The sequence below is a fragment of the Terrapene carolina genome, unplaced genomic scaffold (assembly GCF_002925995.2).
Source record: "Terrapene carolina triunguis isolate 2854851 unplaced genomic scaffold, T_m_triunguis-2.0 Scaffold89, whole genome shotgun sequence".
NCBI lineage: Eukaryota > Metazoa > Chordata > Testudines > Emydidae > Terrapene > Terrapene triunguis.
Window position 1 is genome coordinate 28,788,407 of NW_020664440.1, and position 20,546 is coordinate 28,808,952.

Genomic DNA, 20,546 nt, shown 5'->3' on the forward strand with positions numbered 1-20,546 from the left:
AGTAGCAGCATCTACCTTTGACCTCATGGGCTGAGATTTGCAGGGGGGAGGGAAGAGAAGAGAACTTCGTGATAAGGCAGCCAGAGCAGGGACCTTTGGCCCATGGGACTGGAGGGGAAAGGGGAATTTCCATAAGAGGCCTGATTGGATGGGGTGGCACCCACAGGTGCCACACCCACCCCAACGGGTGAATCAGCCAGAGCAAAAAAGGGAAGCTAGAGCCACTTGCCTTTGGGAATCTGGCCAGGACAGGAGCATCTGGCCTCTGCGGGTCAGCAGGGACAGGATCAGACTCGGTGCCAGCTCCAGATCAGGCCACCCCCACTCCAGAGATGGCCCATGGCAGGAGCTTCCGGAGAGCATACTCCCTCCGCACCCCCAAATCCCCCAGCCTCCTGGATTCTACCTATGGCCACCTGGAGGACAAGACCGATAGCTCGGACAAGGCTAAGCAGAGGGCAAAGAGGAGAGCTGTGAGCATGAGGGGGTGGAAGAGTGGGGTGGAAGAGTCCCCAGCTGAGAGGACCCCCACCCCAGGGGAGATGCCCCACTCACTAAGCCCCGATGATGGGGAGCTGCTGATCGGCGAGGCTCAGAGCAAGGGCTCTCACAGGATGAAGCAGTGCAAGAAGGTAACAGCTTGGAAACCCAGGGGGTGACATGGGATGGGTTTGGGGGTGCACTGATGGGAGCCCCCAATGTTTTCCTGGCCTTCCCACCAACCCCATCCCAGCCTAGATTTTTCCCAGCAGCCCTTGGGGGTTTCCATTCCCTCAGATACCCCTCCTTCCAATCTTCTCCACTGGTGGCCTTGTCTGCCCCTTCCCCCCCCCAACCCCATTACCCCCTGTACCCCTCTCCAATATCCTATCCCAACCCCTCTGATCCAGTGAGGTCATTACCCTTTCTGCCTTTACCAACCCCCAGCTCCACTCTTCTATCAGTGGCATTTCCCCCCTCCCCCCCAACACACACACAGGAGAAGTTACTACCCCCCTCCCTGCCAGACCCTCCCCTCCCCTCCCATCTCCAGCAGTGCTATTTTCTACCCCTCACCTCAAGGGGGGCTAAAATTTTTACTGCCCTCTCATGCTTGGTGGCAGAGGAATCTGCAGGCCCCCACGCCATGGAAGGCTGCTAATGGCTTATACTGGGGTTCGGTTTCTAAAGAGTGAATACATGGCAGCTGATGATGCAAGTGTGTAACAGGCATGAAGTTATAAACCCTGCCAGGAGAGGGCATTATACATTGTTATAAGCCTTTTGATCTGTCAGGCTCTAACCAATTATTTAGACCTCTGTTAACCCTTTATCCATGGAGGGGGAAAATGACCCAGTGCTCTGGGTGTTAGCCTGCAACTCAGACTGCAGTAAATTCCCTGGTCCACGACCCAACTTAGACAAGTTTTAATTTTACAGTAGGGGAAACTGAGTCAGACGCAGAAGACAGTAGCCTTGCACCGCCTTGCTAGCATTGTTGTGAAAATAGCTTCACTAAGGGTTGAGAGGCCCCCAGGTAATGGTGGTGTGAGATAGTCTCCCCCCACTCTGGGGCCAGATCAGAGCCAGCACCCCCTAGAGGAGAAGGTCTATTCCTCCCCCTCCTCCCCAGCCAGCTTCCCTCCCTGAATGGAAGCCAGCACCTGCTAGAGGGGAAAGGCCCCACATCCCACTCCCTGCCCCCACAAGCCAGACAGTGGTGGGGTGCTGTTAAGCCTTTGGAAGTGGGGAGAATTTGTCCCACTTTAGGGGATGGGGAGGAAGAAGGAAAGAAAAATAGCCTTCTAAGCAGGACCGGGTAGGAAATGGTTGTCCCATCCTATGACAATTTGAGATTTCAAAAGCTCTTCCCCACCCCCAAACACACACCAGAATGTTGGTGAACCCAACTGAAAACAGTTTTGAGTCAGATCCATTGAAACAAAACATTTCAGTATTAAAGTCTAAATGAAGTTAAATTTCAAACAAAAAATAGCTTCAAAGCAAAATATCAGATGTTTGTTTAACAAATATCAAGACAGGACATTCCAGGCCCCTCCTCCCCCAATGTTTTATCAAGCCAGGAAATTAATCAAACTGACCCTTTTCACAAACCGGGTTGATTTCAACTAATCAGCATTTTTTGGCCAAGAATGTTTTGTTGACTAGCTCCCAAGCATCTGTAACAGAACCCTCCCTTATCAGAATGCAGCCCGCTATAGTTCAAGTTGAGACTTGCTTTCTGCTTAACATATGGTTTTTGTAAGTCCTCAAAAATAGATCAGCTGACTCAAATGGTCTTGCAAAACTGCCATGCCTCATGGGGGCCTTGGCTAGAATTAGCACTACAGCTATGGTCTCTTTGAACAGGGATTTACAAGATAGAGCACCCTAAGATCTCACATAGTGCATAAACCTCCTGGTTCTTATTAGGGAGTGTTTTGCTCACATTAGTGCCTAGGAATTCTTCGCCTCCCCCCCCCTCATCTCTCTCACACACCCCTCACTAGCTGTATTGGGGTAGCACCTACAGACCAGGGTCCCATTGGCCCCAAAAGCCACACTAAACTAGAACCAAGCAGCAGTCACTGCCCTGAGGCAGTTACAGTCCCAGTACCCATGGCATCTAGGCCTTTTGGAAATTTAATAGCTTAGTTATTGCAACACCCCAGGGAGCCGGGCCCCCCCCCATCAGCCTCAAGATGGGCAATAGCTTAGGGATCAGCCTCTGCTCATGGGACATTTGGGATTATAACAGGGCAGAAAGCTCAGGCTGTAACCCAGGGTAGGCAACTTATGGCACACATGCCAAAGGCAGCACTTGAGCTGATTTTCAGTGGCACTCACACTGCCTGGGTCCTGGCCACCGGTCCGGGGGACTCTGCATTTTAATTTAATTTTAAATGAAGCTTCTTAAACATTTTAAAAGCCTTATTTACTTTACATACAACAATAATTTAGTTATATATTATAGACTTCTAGAAAGACCTTCTAAAAATGTTAAAATGTATCACAGGCACGTGAAACCTTAAATCAGAGTGAATAAATGAAGACTCGGCACACCACCTCTGAAAGGTTGCCGACCCCTGCTGTAACCCAACTTCTGATGGGCTGAGCACCCCCTAGAGGGGAAAAGGGCCACAGACCCTTCACCATGCCTCAGACCCAAACCTGCTCCCCCTTCAGGCACATAAAAGGTCAAGGCCCCCTCACAGCCAGGTCTTGCCAATCACACACCAGACACTTGCAGTAACAAGCTACCTTTGCTGAGGGTTCCTTTAGTTACATACAAGCACTAGATCCACCCCACCATAGTTTTAAATATAGGTCCAGATGTCTATTTATAGGTTTTCCCAGGACTCTCATCCTTCACCATCCAGCCAGATCCTTCTCCCATCTCACAGGCCCCACAGATTCCCCAGGGTTCCCCCCAAACGTCCTAGTTGTGGGCTTACTCACCAGTCCCAGGTATTTAGTGTCCACCCCACTGGGCTCCTCTCTGTAATCCCACCTTGGATTTCCCATGGATCCTGTCCCTTAGCCAGGACAGCAGCCTCCTGGGCCAGTCCACTGAGCCTTTCATTTCTCAGCAGCACATCTCTGTGCCCCCTGCCAGCAATCACCCAGAAGTTTATCCCCTGCATCCCTCATCTAGAGATTCTAGCAACCACAGCCCTCAGCTAACCTAAGTTGGGCCTGCAGAGAGCATTTTATGAGAAGCTCCCAGCCCCTCCTCAGCTGGGACTGATCACTAACTGAAATGGCCCCAGGTGGAATTAGGTGAGCTGCTAAACAGTCCCTGCTGGGAAGCATCTAATTAGTCACAGGGGACTGTGCTCATTCCCTCTTAAAGGGGCCTAGCACCCTGTGACAGGCTGGATTGGAGCCTTTCCCTAGAGGGGAAGGTCCTGTATCCCACCCCCTGCGCCAGCCAGTCCCCCTGCCCTGGGGTCAGATGGGAGCCAGCGTCCCCGTTCCCAACACCCTGAGCCAGCCAGTCCCCTGGCTTGGTGGGCACCGCTTCCCCCAGCCTGTCTTCATAGAAGCAATTCTCAGCTCAGCCAGGGGGAATCTTGGCCTACAGCCTGCTGGAACCCCAGCTGTGACTTTGTCCCCAGCTTCCGGGGAGCAGCCCCTAGGCCAGCCCCACCTGATACCTGCTGTCATGGCCTTTGTGCCTGCCTTGGGGCGGGAGGCAAATCATGGAGGGGTCCTATCAGAGCACACCCTTCCTTGGCCTTTCACCCTGTTCTCTACCCTCCAGCAGGTGGACCGAGCCCTCCGCAGAGGCTGGGAGACCTTTGTGGCTAACCTATACAGCGTGACACTGAGCCGCCCAGCTCCCCCCTCCGAGGCCGCCCCCTTGCGGTGAGAACATGTTGAGGAACCAGAAGAAGAAACAATGACTCTGGGTGGCTGGGCCACCCCCAGAGACATGAACTTCCTAGAGCAGCGTCAGCCACTGATCTGGCTGCATTGGGGACAGGGTGCTTTTTTATAACGACTGGAGATGGGCCTGGGCCACCCATCCGGATACAGATCAATCGATCTGTCCCCCAACACTGATCCATCATCTGTCCATCCCCATATACACCTCTCTGTCTGCCCTCATATACACTTAGCTATCCATCCATCCATCCATCCATCCCCACAGACACCTATCCATCCCCACAGACACTGATCTGTCTATCCCCATATACACCTGTCTAGCCATCCATCCCCATAGACACTCCTCTATCTACCCCCATATACACCTGTCTAGCCATCCATCCCCACAGATACCTATCCATTCATCCATCCCCACAGGCACCCATCTGTCTATCCCCAAATACACCTGTCTAGCCATCCATCCCCATAGACACCCCTCTGGCTATCCCCATATACACCTATCCATTCATCCATCCCCACAGACACCCATCTGTCTATCCCCATATACAACCTATTTATCCATACATGCCCCTCTATCTATCCCACTATACACCTATCCATCCCCATAGACACCCATTCCGTTTGCCTATCCCTACATAGGTCTATCTATCCATCCATCCCCATACACCTCTCTCTATCTATCAATACATCTCTATCTACCTGCACATGCATCCTCCTCCTTACCTTCATACATACCTGTCTCTCTAAGTTTCTCTCCCATGGTGCAGGATGGCTGGGGTACAAGTTCCCAGCCTGGCCCCCTCGCTGGTAACCTGGGAACAGAAATCTCAGCTCCGACTAAGTTTCTCCCGCTAGGCCTCCATCCAAACCCGTAACCATCGGTGCTACTCCCCAGCCCTTGCTGCTGCTCACTTAGCCAGAGCTGTAATGCCCAGGCAGCGTTTCCCTGCATGTCGGCAACCACGGGGGCGGAGGGGACGGGGTGTGCTGGCCACACTGTAAATAGTCTCCGAGTCACAGGGACTCCCATTATTAATCCCACCCTCATTAACCTGCCCTAACACAGCAATCCAACCCAGGAGCATGGCGCTAAGGGACTCAGACTGTCTCCTGCTGGGGGGTGGGAGGGGAAGGGAACCAAGTGATTTTTCAGGGGGGTTGATTTTTCACTAGGCAGAGCCACAGGGACTCCTTAGTAGCCCCCCTTCCCAGTGTGGGTACATCCCAGGCACAGGGGCATCAAACTGGCTACTGCTGGGCAGAGCCAGACATGCCTGTGAAAGGAGCGTCTGGGGTTCCCTTGGAAAGCCGGAGGGTGCTGGGGGAGGGGAGCAGTGCCAGCCCCAGAGGATGCCACACCCACAGCAGGCAGTGGGCAGTGCCAGGCCCAGAGAAGCCCTGCCCAGTGCAGACAGGGCAAAGGGTGCCTGATGGCAGGCAAAGTAGTGATTCTGGAACCTGTCTGGCCACCCCATCCCCAGGCCCACACACTTGGGAGCCTTGGGGGTCAAGTGCTCTCGCTAGTGGGGGGGATACAAGTCGCTCCCTGGCAGGTCTTCAGCAACAGGGACCAAACCAGTGCCCTCTGGATCTAAATGCAAAAGCCTCTCCTGCCTGAGCTAAAAGCCAGGGCTCTGCCAGGTTCCTCAACCTGTGTATGGGGCCCAGCCGCCACTAGAGGGGGACAAAGCACCACGCTGAGTGCCCCAGCAGTCTGTGGCCCTGGTGGAATGAAGGGTTGCCATGTTTTCAGCATTGTATGAACGGTCCTTGTAACCTGATGTGCTGCATGCCCTGCGCTAATAAACCCTGAAACCCCACCACAGCACCTGAGCCTGCTTTCATTGCCACCCCAGACATGGCCCCTTCTGCCATGAACTAGGTTAGAGGGATGGGGCAGCATGGCTGAGGGGTGGGGTGGCACTGGGCCATCACCACTGTCCATCTGAGATCCCACAGACACTGAGCCATGGGTCCCAAGGAGCCAGAATGCTCCTCAGAACAGGCCACATGATCGGGAGCCAGGACTCCTGGGTTCTCTGCTTGGATCTAGGAGAGAAGTGGCATCCAATGGTTAGAGCAGGGAAGCTGAGAGTCAGAACTCTTGGGTTTTATTTCAGAATAGGAGGTGGGGGGGGGTCTAGTGGATGCAAGCAGGAATTTGGGGCCAGGACACCTGGGTTCCATCCCTGGGCTTAGCAAGGGCGTGGGATCTGGTGGTTAGAGTGGAGAAGCTGGGAATCCGGACTCATGGGTTAGATTCCTGAATCTAAGAGAGGATGGGGTCTACTGGTAAGAAAAGGGAATTAGAAGGCAGGACTCCCAGCTTCCCTTCCCATTTGCCCCCGCATTGGAGAAAGTCCAGAGAAGAGCAACAAAAACTATTAAAGGTCTAGAAAACATGACCTATGAGGGAAGATTGAAAAAATTGGGTTTGTTTAGGAGAAGACTGAGAGGGGCCATGATAACAGTTTTCAAGTACATAAAAGGTTGTTACAAGGAGAAGAGAGAAAAATTGTTCTTCTTAACCTCTGAGGATAGGACAAGAAGCAATGGGCTTAAATTGCAGCAAGGGCGGTGTAGGTTGGACATTGGGAAAAACTTCCTGTCAGAGTGGTTAAGCACTGAAATAAATTGCCTAGGGAGGTTCTTTAATCTCCATCATTGGGGATTTTTACTAGCAGGTTGGACAAACACCTGTCAGGGATGGTCTAGACAATACTTAGCCCTGCCTTGAGTGCAGGGGACTGGACTAGATGACCTCTCGAGGTCCCTTCCAGTTCTATGATTAACCATAGGTACCATTGCTGTGAGGTCCACAGGTGGGAAAGTGCACTGTGTTATATAACTCAGAGCACATTGTAAATAACACGACTCCCACAGAGCCAAAGTCCACCCCTCAGGGCTGTCAGCCCAAGGTGGCGAGCTCTAGAAAGGTGCTATCACAGCAGGATCATTGCAACATGGAAATCTTCCCCAAGCCACGTTGGGAGCTGTTTGCCTTGTACCAGCCAGGCCCCTGGGGGTGAAGGAAAAAGCCACAATCTCCCACCATCACCCGATGCTACAAATTATTCACAGATTGTTGCCTCTTTGACCTGAGCAGTTCCCAAACAATCAGGGCTCTGTAGGGATGTTTTCATTTGCAGAAGAAATGTGAGATATGAGTCAAGTCTATTCTGGGGGTAGTTTTGTTTATACATTAAAAAAAAATGGACCCAGAGTGCTGTTGCCCTTGACACAGTACAAGCCCCCAACAGATCAGGACAAATAAGAGAGTTTTTGATTTGCTGGAAAGTCTTAAAATAAAACACACCCACAGGACCACTGTTTACTCCCAGTGCTGCAGGCTGGGACCTGCTGCTTTACTCAAGGGCATCACAACAGAGTTGGGGGGAAACTCCCCACCACCAGCAGCTAAAGCAAGAAGTAAGGGAGGGGTGGAGCACCGTTCCATCCCAGAATACTCTGGGTAACCCAATTAACTCTATCATGACCACTTTATTACATCCAGGGCTCATTATTTTATTAACGTGCACAACGTGCCAGACCTAGCTACGTACCCACTGCAGCTCAGGGGGTGGGGTGGAGATGTTGCAGCAGCTTGTCACTCACAGGACACAGTGAGCACTGGTAGTGGGCTCAGCTGCTATTTAAATGGATCCCACCCTATTCCTATGCACTACACACGGGTCACATCTGAGGCACAGGATATGAATTTTCTTTGCAACTGAGGGAGACCCTGCAGATTTTAGAGTAACCCAAAGCAGCCAGTAGATGGTGTTTGGGCTCATTTTATTTCTGCTCTTTAGCCAAGCCTCTGGCAGTGTTATGGATTGTAAGGGCAGAAGGAACCATTATTAGCATTTAGGGGGCGACAGCACCCACCAGCCCCAGGCAGGGACCAGGACCCTGTCCGCTAGGACCTATGCAGACACAGAACAAAGCTGGTGCCTGCCCCAAAGAGTTTCCAGTCATATCCAGCCTCCTGCCGAACAGTTGAGAGCATCCTCCCAGCCATTCCTGCACCTAGCCCAGAATGGCTCTTAGAGCCGGAGCACACTGTTAGCCCTTGGCCAATATTCAGGGTCCTGCCTCTGCTGTCTGCTCCTCCCACTCCACCCTGAACCTCATCCCCTCCCCTGAGCCAGCGACTCCCCCACCTTCAGGCCACATCAGAGAGGGTGCCTCTAGGAGGGAAAGGCCCCCCCATGTTCCCCACTGAGCCAGCCTGGTCCCCCACCCTGGGGCCCAGATGTAAATGTCAGTTCAGCTCCAAGCAGTTTGGCTCAGTCCAAATCAGGTCACCGTTCAGGTCAGGCCAGCACAGCCCTTACCTTGGGAACCAGGCATTTATCTATCACAACTCGAGATCGATCCAGCTCGTGCTGTCCGTCCACCAGACCCACAAAGCTGCCTATTGCCACGTGTCTGTTCAGCCCACTGGGTTTTTAGACCTTATTCATCTTCCCCATAGTGCGAGGCAGCTGGGATCAGAATTCCTGGCTTAGCCCTGTTCTCTGATTACATCTGTTCTCAGGTTAAGCCTAGATCTGTATAGACCCCTGCTCTGACTGCTTCTAACTCCTAGAAAACTATTGGCATTCCCGGAGGGCTTGAGATATTTAAAGGGATACTGCCCTTTTCCTATATAGGTCAGTAACTGAGTACAGAGGAAATATGTGGATTTGCTATTACTTAAGAGTCATTAAATCAAGACTGGATATCTGTCTGAAATAAAAGTTATGCTCTAGCTCAACTGCCAGATATGGGTTGGATGAAATTCCATGGCCTGCGTCTCACAGCTCAGCAAAGATGAGCACAATTGCCTTGAAATCTATGAAGTATTCAACAACAGAGAAAAGAGGGACGGAGGAACTGAGGGAAGAAAAACACCAGCCATTGAATCATGGTGGATCAGTTTTATTCCCTACATCATAGGGGATGCCAAATCTTAGCTACGACAGAAAGCATCCAGGGGCTTCAGTTTGGTCATTAAGCAAGGCTGAACAATCAGACACTACAGGAGAAGAGGGGCCCAGCCATTTCCAAACCTGCTCTGAGTGGGGGAGATGTGGGGAGAGGAGGAGATCTAAGATCCTGATCTTCCTCCTCCTCGTGGGGAATATGGGGATTAGAGAGAAGAGGCAGCAATAGAAGAAGAGAGAGCCAGCATGACCCCCAGGCAGCATCGATCAATGGCAGATCGGTTCACTGTCGTCAGATGGGACGGGTTTCAGGAGTCAGACAGAGCAGTTCTGAGATAATAACTGTGTCTCGTTGAGCCAGGGACGGGACCAGACCTGGAACTCACAGAGCAGTTTCTGTAGGGGGGAAAATGTCCCACAATTAGATAGTCATGAAACACAGTATGGCTGCTGTAATACCAGGATGAATTGGCTTATGCCCAGGTGCATTGCAGCCCAAGAATCAGGCCCAAGGTTTTAGTGACAGTGACAGCACCCACTCACACAGCGTTGGGATGCAACTGCTGTTTGGTTTATTGATGGGAACTCATAATTTACCAGTGTGATCCCAAACCAGTGCCCATGCAAAGCTTCAGATAACCCCAACACTAGCAGCGAGTCAGCTTATGCCCCCATACACCCAGTCTGTTAAAAGTGTCTTTTGTTTCCTATTTTACTTTCTACAAAGGGCACCATCGGGTTAAAAGGTTTGGGGCTTCTTTATTTAAGATTCCTTACCTGAGTCACTACCAATAGGGTGGGGCGTAAATAGGTTTCCCTTCCACAGAGGATTTCAACTTTTGGGCAAAACTATCCAACCCCAAAAAATATTTCAGCCAAAAACTGAGCTATTTTGATTTCAATACAGTGCTGTGGTGCTTCGCAAGAGTTGTAATTCAAGTACCTCATCGCCTATTTCCCTCGATAGGTCGCACTCTCTGGCCAGACTCCATCTCTCAAGATTCACCTCTTAGGCCTGGTCTACACTACAGGGTTAGGTTGAATTTAGCCGTGTTAGGTCGATTTAAAAATGAATGCGTCCACACAACCAACCCCATTCCATCGACCTAACGGGCTCTTAAAATCAACTTCTGTACTCCTCCCCAGTGAGGGAAGTAGCACTAAAATTGACTTTGCTGGGTCGAATTTGGGGTAGTGCAGACGCAAATCGACCGTATTGGCCTCCGGGAGCTATCCCAAGGTGCTCCATTGTGACCACTCTGGACAGCACTTTGAACTCTGATGCACTAGCCAGGTACACAGGAAAAGCCCCAGGAACTTTTGAATTTCATTTCATGTTTGATCAGCGTGGCAAACTCAGCAGCACAAGTGACCATGCAGTCCCCCCAGAATCGTATAGCGTAGAATGTTTCTACGCTCCCCCATCATCTCTGTCCCTGAGGTTATCGCAGATTAGAAGGCAAAACAAAACAAAAACAAAAAACGCACTCGCGATGACATGTTTTCCGAGCTCATGCAGTCCTCCCACAGTGATAGGGCACAGCTTAATGCATGGAGGCATTCAGTGGCAGAGGCCAGGAAAGAATTAAGTGAGCGCAAAGAGCGGTGGCAGGATGTGATGCTGAGGCTAATGGAGGAGCAAACGGACATGATGAAGCGTCTGTTGGGGGAGCAAATGGACACGTTGGAGCTGCAGGAAAGCCAAAAAGAGCACAGACCCCCGCTGCATCCACTGTATAACTGCCTACCTTCCTCCCCATGTTCTATAGCCTCCTCACCCAGATGCCCAAGAACGTGCGGGGGAGGCTCCAGGCACCCAGCCACTCCACTGCACTGCAGAGGATGGCCCAAGCAACAGAAGAAGGCTGTCATTCTAACAGTTTGATTTTTAGTGTGGCTACAATACGCAATGTGGCCTTGTCCTTCCCTCCTCCCCCACCCCACCCCACCAGGGCTACCTTGTCCATTATCTCATTTTTTTTTTTTTAAATTAATAATGAAAGAATGCATGGTTTCAAAACAATAGTTATTTTATTTCGAAGGGGGGAGGGTGGTTGGCTTACAGGGAATTAAAATCAACAAAGGGGGCAGGTTTGCACCAAGGAGAGAGAGAGACAGACAGACAGACACACACACACACCGAAGCCTGGCCAGTCATGAAACTGGTTTTCAAAGCCTCTCTGATGCACAGCACGCCTTGCTGTGCTCTTCTAATCGCCCTGGTGTCTGGCGCAAAACAATTGTCTGCCGTTGCTTTCACAGAGGGAGGGGCGACTGAAGACATGTACCCAAAACCACCCGTGACAATGTTTTTGCCCCATCAGGCATTAGGAGCTTAACCCAGAATTCCAATGGGCGGCAGAGACTGCGGGAACTGTGGGATAGCTACCCACAGTGCATCACTCCGTAAGTCGATGCTAGCCACGGTAGTGAGGACGCACTCCACCGACTTAATGCGCTTAGTGTGGACATACGCAATCTACTATAAAATCGATTTCTAAAAAGCGACTTCTATAAAATCAATCTAATTTCGTAGTGTAGACATACCCTTAGCCAGTCTGTGGCAGTGGTGCATCACTGGAGATGTAGGCTGGACAGGGAGCCTGGCTTACAGAGCATAATAGGAGCATCAAGTCCCCAAATGACAACACCTGAGAGGTGCTACAGTGCCATTCTAAATGGAAATATTTCAGTTTACGGCTGAAATATTGATATTTTCTGTGGAAAGAGGGCACTTTTTGCACACACACAGTTTAGTTGGAAAGTTGGGATTTTGACAAAACTAAATTTTTTCATTGAATAAACAATTTCAGTGGAAAAACTTTTGACCAGCCCATTATGGACATCTTACACCATAAAGCTGCAATTTTCCAGAGAGCCTAAGGAAAATCTGATGTCTCATTATCCTAACTGAATCCTTCCCTCGCTTTTACTATTACCATTCCCCTCAGGGGGATTGTGAAAAGGAACTACTGGCCTCAGTTTCACTTCTGTTTACATTCTGGGGCAAGTCAATTTCACACTCTGGTTACATTCAGTTTCAGTGTTTGGATCGCTAGCCCCTCAGGGGCGTGCTTTAAATTAGAAACATTTTCATCATTTTAAATTACTATGAAGCTTTGAGATACTGTTAGCACAAAACTTATGATGTATCCACTTTAAGACTGAGATACTCCCTAAGTTTATTTATATTACACTAGCACCCATAGACCTTACCTGTGATCACGGCCCCACTGTGCCAGGTTCTGACAATCCCTACTCCACAGAAGTTGCAATCCAAATAGACGAAGGGTGGGCAGGGGAAACTGAGGCACGGTGAAGGTGGAGGGACTTGCCCGAGGTAAGAGGTGTTGTGCCGCACCCTGTACTTTAGGTTGTCCAAAGTAACCCAAGTCCAACTAAAGGTGTTGCTTTCCAGATGTTTCAAGATGCTGTCCCTCCTGCTTGGGAGAAGCTCCCCGTACACATCTGCAAAGCTACTGCATTATCCTCCTTCAAGTACCTCCTTAAAGTTCTCCTCTACCATGATGCCTACAAAAAAAATTCAACAGCCAGGCTGCTGATGTGCTGAGCCCACTGCCCAGTTGCGTCTCATTGTTTCCTTTGGCTCCCCAGTCTGTCTGCCAGCTCTTGTCTTATACCTAGATTGGAAGCTCTCTGGGGCTCATTTTTTTGTTCTGTTTGTACAGCACTGAGCACAGCGGGGTCCTGGCCCATGACTGGAACTTGTAGGTGCTGTGGTTATACAAGTAAGTTCTGTGACAGGCAGTGACCCTGACCTCGCAAGACAGAACTGAGCTCACACCAAGTTGACACCTCAACTAGACGCTATGCAGTTTTCTCTGCTCACCTGTTGCTCTGATGCTGGCGGCAAGGGGCATGTGCTGAGGTCCCTGTTTCCAAGGCCTGCCCCATTTTTCCGGCACTGTGTTGTCACCAGCTGTATGGTCAGGTAGTATTTCATGCCAGCCACCACCTGGAACAAGAGCAGAGATCCCAGAGTGAGGAAGATTCTGGACATTTCCCACTTCCGATCAATAGCGGGAAATTGGGGAATCAAGAGTTTCAGCTCCACAAACTGCAATTGTTCTGTTTGCAGATGGTAGTGCTTGGAGGCCACAACTGAGATTGGGTGGGCCCTTCATCATGCCAACAACTGCACAGACAGCCTTTCTCCCCCTCCACCTCCCCGACTGAGATCAGGGCCCACATTTGTGCCAGGCGCTGTGCAGAAACCACCCCTGGACTGAGATCGGGACCCCATTTGTGCCAGGCACTGCACAGATTGCTCCCCCCTGCTCTCCCATAAAAATCTACACAGCCCCCATGCCAGGCGCTGTGGCTGATCCAGAGCTCATTAAAATCAATGGAAGACGGTCCCAGACTTTTAGAGCTTAGACAATAGACAAAGGGTGGGAGAGGAAACTACAACACAGAGAGGGGAAGGGACTTGCCTAAGATCAGTAACAGAGCCAGGAATAAGACCTAGGGTCTCCTGAGTCCCATTCCAGTGCACGCATCCATCACTGGATTTTAGAGCACTATTTGGTCCTCAGAGTCAGCTGAAGAATAAAAAGCCAGGACAAATCCAGGAGCAGCAGCAGCACAGCCCTGGGCCACCCCCCATTCCCAGGTGCAGCAGCGACCGCTGGAACCCCCCTCAGCACCTAAGATTTAGTTAGGGGTATTTCTAGTAAAAGTCATGGACAGGTCACTGGCCCTGACTTTTTGGTCATTGCCAGTGACCTGTCCTTGACTTTTACTAAAAATACCCGTGCCTAAATTGTAGCCTTAACTATGACATCTCTTGATCGGTTTAAGAAGCTAATCACATTGAGCTCATTAAGTCTCTCAGCATCAGGCATTTGTTTCCAGCCTTCTGATCATTTCTCTGGCTCTTCTCTGCACCCTCTCCAATTTTTCAACGTCCTTTTGAAAATGTGGCCCTCAGAACTGGACGCAGTGTTCCAGTATCGCGCCCTCCAATGCTGTATGCAGAAGTAAAATCCCCTCCCTGCTCCTACTCCCCTGTTTGCACAGGTAAGGATCACACCGGGAGCTCATGCTGCGCTGCTTGTCCACTGTGACCCTAAATCCTGCTCAGGGCCACTGCTTTCCAGGATACAGTCCCCCAGTCCGTAGGCACAGCCCACACTTCTTGTCCCTAGATGTATAACTTTGCATTACAATGCATTGTGTTGGAACAGGCCCGGTTCCCCAAGCGATACAGATCGTTCTGTAGGACTGCCCTGTCCTCAGCACTAGGTGCCACTCCACTAATCCTTCCTCATCCTCTGTGGATGGATGGAAGATATGGATTGTTATGGCCAAGTCTATCTGGCACCAGTGACAATAAAAAGCTGGAGCTTTATAAAGAGGAGTCCAAGAAATGTGGCCCAGGGAACAGATCACTGGGTTCTAGTCCCCACTCTGCCACTGACCTTGGGCAAATTCCTTCCCCTCTTTGTACCTCTACTTCCTCTCCCACCCTTTGTCTACTTCAGTTAGAAGTTCTTCAGAGCAGGGGCTGTCTCTCACTCCGTGTCTGTGCATCATGTGGCACAACCAGGGCCCCCAAACTCAGCAGGGAGTGGGCTGTCTTGGCCGAGGCTTCTAGGTGTTACTGTAATACCCATAACAACTACTTACTTAGCCCAGATCTCCCCTAGAAAGAACCTGTTGAGATCAAGACAATCCCAGATCAGCTCAATCATCATGGCATAGGTTAGACTTTCCATAGACAAGTGGGCGTTGAGATGCAGAATAGGTGGAAACAGTGGAAAGAGAGGGTGTAACTAGGAAATAAAACCAGGAAGATACAAGAGCCATGATGCAAGCAGCAACCTGTTGTTCCAGATTGTGTCCCTAGTACAGTTCTTCCCTTCCGGTGGAGCAGGTAGATGCTAGGGAGCCCAACCACAAGTGGATGGTTTACATCCACTTGCCAATATGTAGCATGCACCTGTATCTATGCCACCTTTTTATATGGCCCCAAATTCTACTGCATGCCTCTGCACATGTTCCACTAATATGGGGAAGCTTAGCACCAAAACTGACCATTCACTCAGTAGGGAATTTCTCAAACTGGTGGAGCAGAGAACCCTAGACTTTAAGGCCAGAAGGGACCATCCCGATCATCTTTGACCTGCTGTATCACAGGCCTGAGCATCTCCCCTAGCCATTTCTGCAGCGTGTCTTGTAGGAAGACATCCCGTCTTGGTTTAAAAACTTCAAGGGACAGAGAATCCACCCCATCCCTACGTCAGCTGGTCCAATGGTTAATCCCCCTCCCTGTTAAAAATGTGCACCTTATTTCTAGTCTGAATTTGTCCAGCTTCAGCTCCCAGCTGTTGGGGCTCATTCTGCCTTTGATGATAGCGGGCCTTTTAATCCAGCAGACAATCTCCTCCCCATGGAGGTACTTGCAGACCATGATCAAATCACCCATTCACCTTCTCCTAGAGAAACTAAATACTGGGGTTTCCAGCCCTCAAATCACTTTTGTGGCTCTTCTGAGTTCTCTCCAATCATTGATACCCTTTGAAAGGGTAGACACCAGAAACAGACAGTACCCGGTAGTGGTCTCACTGACACCGTAGACAGAGGTAATAGCATCACCCTACTCCTGCTTGCTTACTCCTCTGTTTTAATGTCCAAGGATCGCATTAGCCCCATTAGCTACAGCATCGCACTGGGAGCGCACGTTCCTACACGCCCCGCAAGTCCTTTTCTGTGTCACTGTGTTCCAGGAATCCAAACCCTCAATTGTTCTTGTAGCTCTTCACTGAGCCCTCCCCAGTTCCTCCTCTCACCCCTCCAAGAAGCCAACGGTTGCTGAATCAGACCAGCAGGTCCAGTGTCACAGGCTAATGAGAAAAGGCAAAGGAAGCACAGAGATGATCCCAATGAGAACCTGGGCTTTTGTCCCCATACTGCAAGTCTTAGCACAGAGCAAGCCTTGGACAAAAGGCATCACAGAAGCCCAAAGTAACCATTATAAAAGGCTGGTTCTTCAGAGCCTTATGCATTAGAGAGCTGTAAACAACATTCCATGGGGAGCAACTTTCTATTGTGAGGTCACATCTGTCTAGTACAAGATGGCTACAACCGATCTTGGTGAAAACCAGCTTCCAAGAGCAAGAGGGCACAGGTTCAGCATACACAAGTTCACAAAAAGAGACCGAGGACTGGCACTGTTCATGCTAGACTAGAGAAGAAAAAGAGGAGACAGGATGGAAGGATACAACCATGAGATAGAGAAGGGAGATGGGGAACTTCCCACCCCTAAAAGCCCTCCCGCCAATCTTGGTTGGGAACCCATACAGTGCCCAACATGACGGGGGCCTCACCTCAATCTCAGCTGAGGTTTCTAGGCACTAGTGTAACACCAATAATAACTGTCTGACTTAGCCCTGATCTCCCCTAGAAGGAACACAATGAGATCAGACAGTCCTAGACCAGATCCATCATCATACATGCCTTCTTCCTCCAGCAGTTAGATTTTCATGTACACAACCAGGAGTTGACACACTATGAGCTAATCCAGAGTGGGTAGAGGCAGAGGGAAGTGAGTGCATGGGACCCTGACCGCCAGATCCCAGCCAGGGTCCCACGCAGCACCCAGCACGATAGGGGAGCCCCCCTCACCCCTGATCCCAGACAGCGTCTTGCACAGCATCAGCAGGAGAGCACCCACACACACACACACAATCCCAGACAGGGTCCCACTCAGCACCCAGCAGATGGGGAGCCCCCACAAAACTCCTGTTGCATTGGGTGCTTGCAGCAGTGGTGGAAGAGAACCAGTGGCAATGAGAGTGAGCCTGCCTGGCCGGGCGAGTAGGAGAGAAGCAGGGCAGGCTGTGGGTCTGGGCAGACATGGTGCTTGGGTAATGCTGGGAAGGGACAATGCCCTGGCTGCAGAGCAGCATTCTTGTGGTTTGGGTACAGCCATAATAACCCTACCAGCCAATAGTGACTTCCCTCCCTCCTGTCCCGTGTTACACCCTAAACATAGGAGGTGAGTATTTCTGCAGCCAGGAGGCCTGGAGACAATTATTTTATTTTAGATGAGAGCGGAGGCTCTGGCACTCTGGTGCATGGATACCAACCAATGCTCTTCCTCACGACCCTCTGCATGGTGATCCAAACAGTCCCATGCTGCCTACTCGTAGTGGTAAGAGTCTCTCCACAGCCACAGGGGTTAGAGATGCAATTCAAGGGGAGCTGAGATTGTGGGCTCAGATACAGGGTCGCACATGTACAAAAGAGTGGCACAGGGAAGTGGGTGCCACTGTGGTCTGCCCCCCAGGCATCCTGCCTGCTTACACTCCTCTTTGCCAGGCTTTCTCCACACGCCATGGGCAACAGGTGGATTTTGTTACAGGAAGCTGAAACACTGGGGCTCAGAGGGAGGGGGATGTGTGCACCTGCAGGGTCCACGGCTCCTCCAGTGGTTACCCAGACTGGCAGGACACTCGGCTGTCACTAAAGAAGTTAGCACGAATTCTAGGCCGCCCCCCCGGACCAGCTGTGTGGGTGGCAGCAGAAGCTGCTCTCACAGGACACCTCCCCTGCAACCTGCCATCCCATAACCAGCATCCTTGCCCCCCACCTGGCCACAGGGGCCTCCCAGCCCCCCACACCTCTGCCCCCCATCGGGCCCAGTCCCTAATCCCCACCGGGCTGTGGGGCTTCCCCTACTCCTCCAGGGTCCAGACCCTACCCCCGCCTATACCTAACTCCGTCCCCCGCCCCACAGACCCCTGTCAGCTCCAGGGCTCCCCGAAGAGACCCAAACCCCACCCCGAATCCACCCCTGACCCGGCTCCAACCCGGACACCTGCACCCCCGACTGCGGCGCTGCGCCCCCCAGCTGGCTCCAGCCCCGCCCCGCCCCGGCTGACCTGGCTGAGGGCCCGCAGCACCCGCTCCGCCCGGGAGTAGTGCAGGCTGTTGCTGGCCTTGTTATAGGCCTCCACCGCGAACCGCACGGCCGCCTGCACCCCGGGATCCGAGATCGGCACCTCCTGCAGCCCCCCGGCCAGGCGCTCCCCGCGCAGCCCCGGCCCCGCCAGGAGCAGCAGCCACAGCGCAGCCAGCCACACACCCGCTCCAGGGCTCGACATTGCTGCGACTGAGGCCTGAGCCCCGCCCCCTGGAGAGCCCCGCTAGCCCCGCCTCCCCGTCTAGCTCCGCCTCTCCCTTTAGCCCCGCCCTGAGAGCCCCGCCTCCCCTGCTGGCCCCGCCCGCAGGGAACCCCACCTGCCCTGTATACAGTGAGGATTCCTTCCCGCCTATCTGTCCCTAGCACTTGGGAGAAGCTCCCCATACACTTGTGGACGCTGCCTCCCCCCTGTCCTCCTTCAGCCTTGTCCTCCTAGGGTGACCAGACAGCAAGTGTGAAAAATCGGGACAGGGTGTGGGAGGTAATAGGCGCCTGCATAAGACAAAGCCCCAAATATTGGGACTGTCCCTATAAAATCGGGACATCTGGTCACCCCACCTCACACCTCACCCTTCCCGCGACACTGTAATGTTATGAGTGTACGGGGCCGGTGCAACCACTAGGCAAACTAGGCGGCCGCCTAGTGGTTGAGGGCGCCTAAAAGCCCGCTCAGGCGAGGAGGTGGAGTGGAGGTGAGCTGGGCGGGAGAGCAGCCAGCAGTAATGGGGGGGCGCACAGGGGAACCGCTCCCTGCCCCAGATCACCTCCACTCCGCCTCCTCCGCTGAGCACACAGCCCCCACTCTAATTCTCCTCCAATCGGCGCTCCAAGCCTGGGAGGGGAGGAGAATTAGAGCGGCGCCGGCGTGCTCAGCGGAGGAGGCGGAGCGGAGGTGAGCTGGGGCAGGCTCCCCGGGCGGGGTTAGCTTTCGTGGGGGGGGCTCCCTGGGCAGGGGGGCGGCGGGGGGGTTAGCTGCCGTGGAGGGGAGCTCCCTGCGTGGGGTTAGCTGCAGAGGGGGGGTAGCTGCTGCTGGGGGGGGCTCCCCGGGTGGGGGGGGGGGGCGGCAGGTGGGGTTAGCTGCCACGGGGGGGGCTCCTCTGGTGGGGGGCGTGGTTAGCTGCCGCTGGGGGCGGGGTTAGCTGGGGCGGGAGGGTGGCGCAAGGTGGAAGTTTCGCCTAGGGCGCGAAACTTCCTTGCACCGGCCCTGTGAGTGTAATATAATATCTCATTGAAAGGTGACAGGGCCAGAAAGAGTTAATTAACTCACAGACTGACCTGACCCATGGCCGAACTTTAGAGACTGGTTAGGAAGCTATGTAAATGAATAGAGCTTTGAAGTGCAAGTCTGCAGTGTTGGAGATAGAAGGGTAGATGTTTGCTCAGGTCTTGTGATGTAAGCAAACAAGTCTTGTCTATTGCTATAGCTTTGATTCAAAGACCAAAAAAGGGGTATTAACATTGAGGAAGACACTCGAGTGAAATAGTATTATTGTCTATATGTCTCTTTGAAGGTTGTGGTAACCTGTATCTGAACTGTTTTATGGATAAATTATACTGTGCTAATTGTCATGATGTTTAGGAGAAGAACAGTTAAGCCTACTGTTTTCTCAGGCCAAAAGGCTGCAGGAAATGTATAAAACCCCTGGGACACGATCTTTCCTCATCTCAGATCTGCTTTGGGTTTCAAGAGGGGGAAACCTTAAGCCATAAGGATTGAGATCCCCAGTCACTGACTGGAATCACCTTGAATATGGACATTGGACTATAACCTATGGACTATATCTAAAAGGACTTTTGGCAACTACAAGTTCATCTCTGCTATGTATCTGAACCTCAAGAACTGAATTCAAGTCTGTATGTATATTGATCTTTTAACCAACACTCTCTCTCTCTTTTCTTTTTTAATAAATGTTAGTTTAGTTAATAAGAATTGGCTATAAGCGTGTATTTTGTGTAAGATCTAAGTTATAATTGGACCTGGGTATGTGGCTGATCCTTTGGGGTTGGAAGAACCTTTTCTTTTATATGATGAGTTAAGATTTTCAGTAATCATCATCATATGTTTGACATGTGTGTCTGGATGGAGGCCTGAGGCTGGGTACTTTAAGGGAACTGCATTATTTGGACTTCTGAGTAACCAGTGAGGGACTATAGGGTATGTCTACACTACGAAATTAGGTTGAATTTATAGAAGTCGGTTTTTTAGAAATCATTTTTATATAGTCGATTGTGTGTGTCCCCACACAAAATGCTCTAAGTGCATTAAGTAGGCGGACTGCGTCCACAGTACCGAGGCTAGCGTC

The 20,546-nt window shown here is 51.5% G+C and overlaps 2 protein-coding genes across 2 annotated transcripts; one reads left to right on the top strand and one right to left on the bottom strand.

Annotated features, from left to right (window-relative positions):
* The first annotated feature begins 284 nt into the window (after nt 1-284).
* CUNH11orf86 (chromosome unknown C11orf86 homolog) lies at nt 285-4,613 on the top strand. The gene is made up of 2 exons (XM_024217788.2): nt 285-632; nt 4,244-4,613. Exons 1-2 carry the CDS (start codon nt 333-335, stop codon nt 4,349-4,351), a joined length of 408 nt encoding a protein of 135 aa, XP_024073556.1. The 5' UTR covers nt 285-332; the 3' UTR covers nt 4,352-4,613.
* A 4,662-nt stretch (nt 4,614-9,275) lies between these two features.
* CST6 (cystatin E/M) lies at nt 9,276-18,455 on the bottom strand. The gene is made up of 3 exons (XM_024217785.2): nt 18,203-18,455; nt 13,147-13,272; nt 9,276-9,692 (listed from the first exon to the last, which is right to left on the bottom strand). The coding sequence occupies exons 1-3, from the start codon at nt 18,422-18,424 to the stop codon at nt 9,612-9,614; spliced, it is 429 nt and encodes a 142-aa protein (XP_024073553.1). The 5' UTR covers nt 18,425-18,455; the 3' UTR covers nt 9,276-9,611.
* Nucleotides 18,456-20,546: the final 2,091 nt, after the last annotated feature.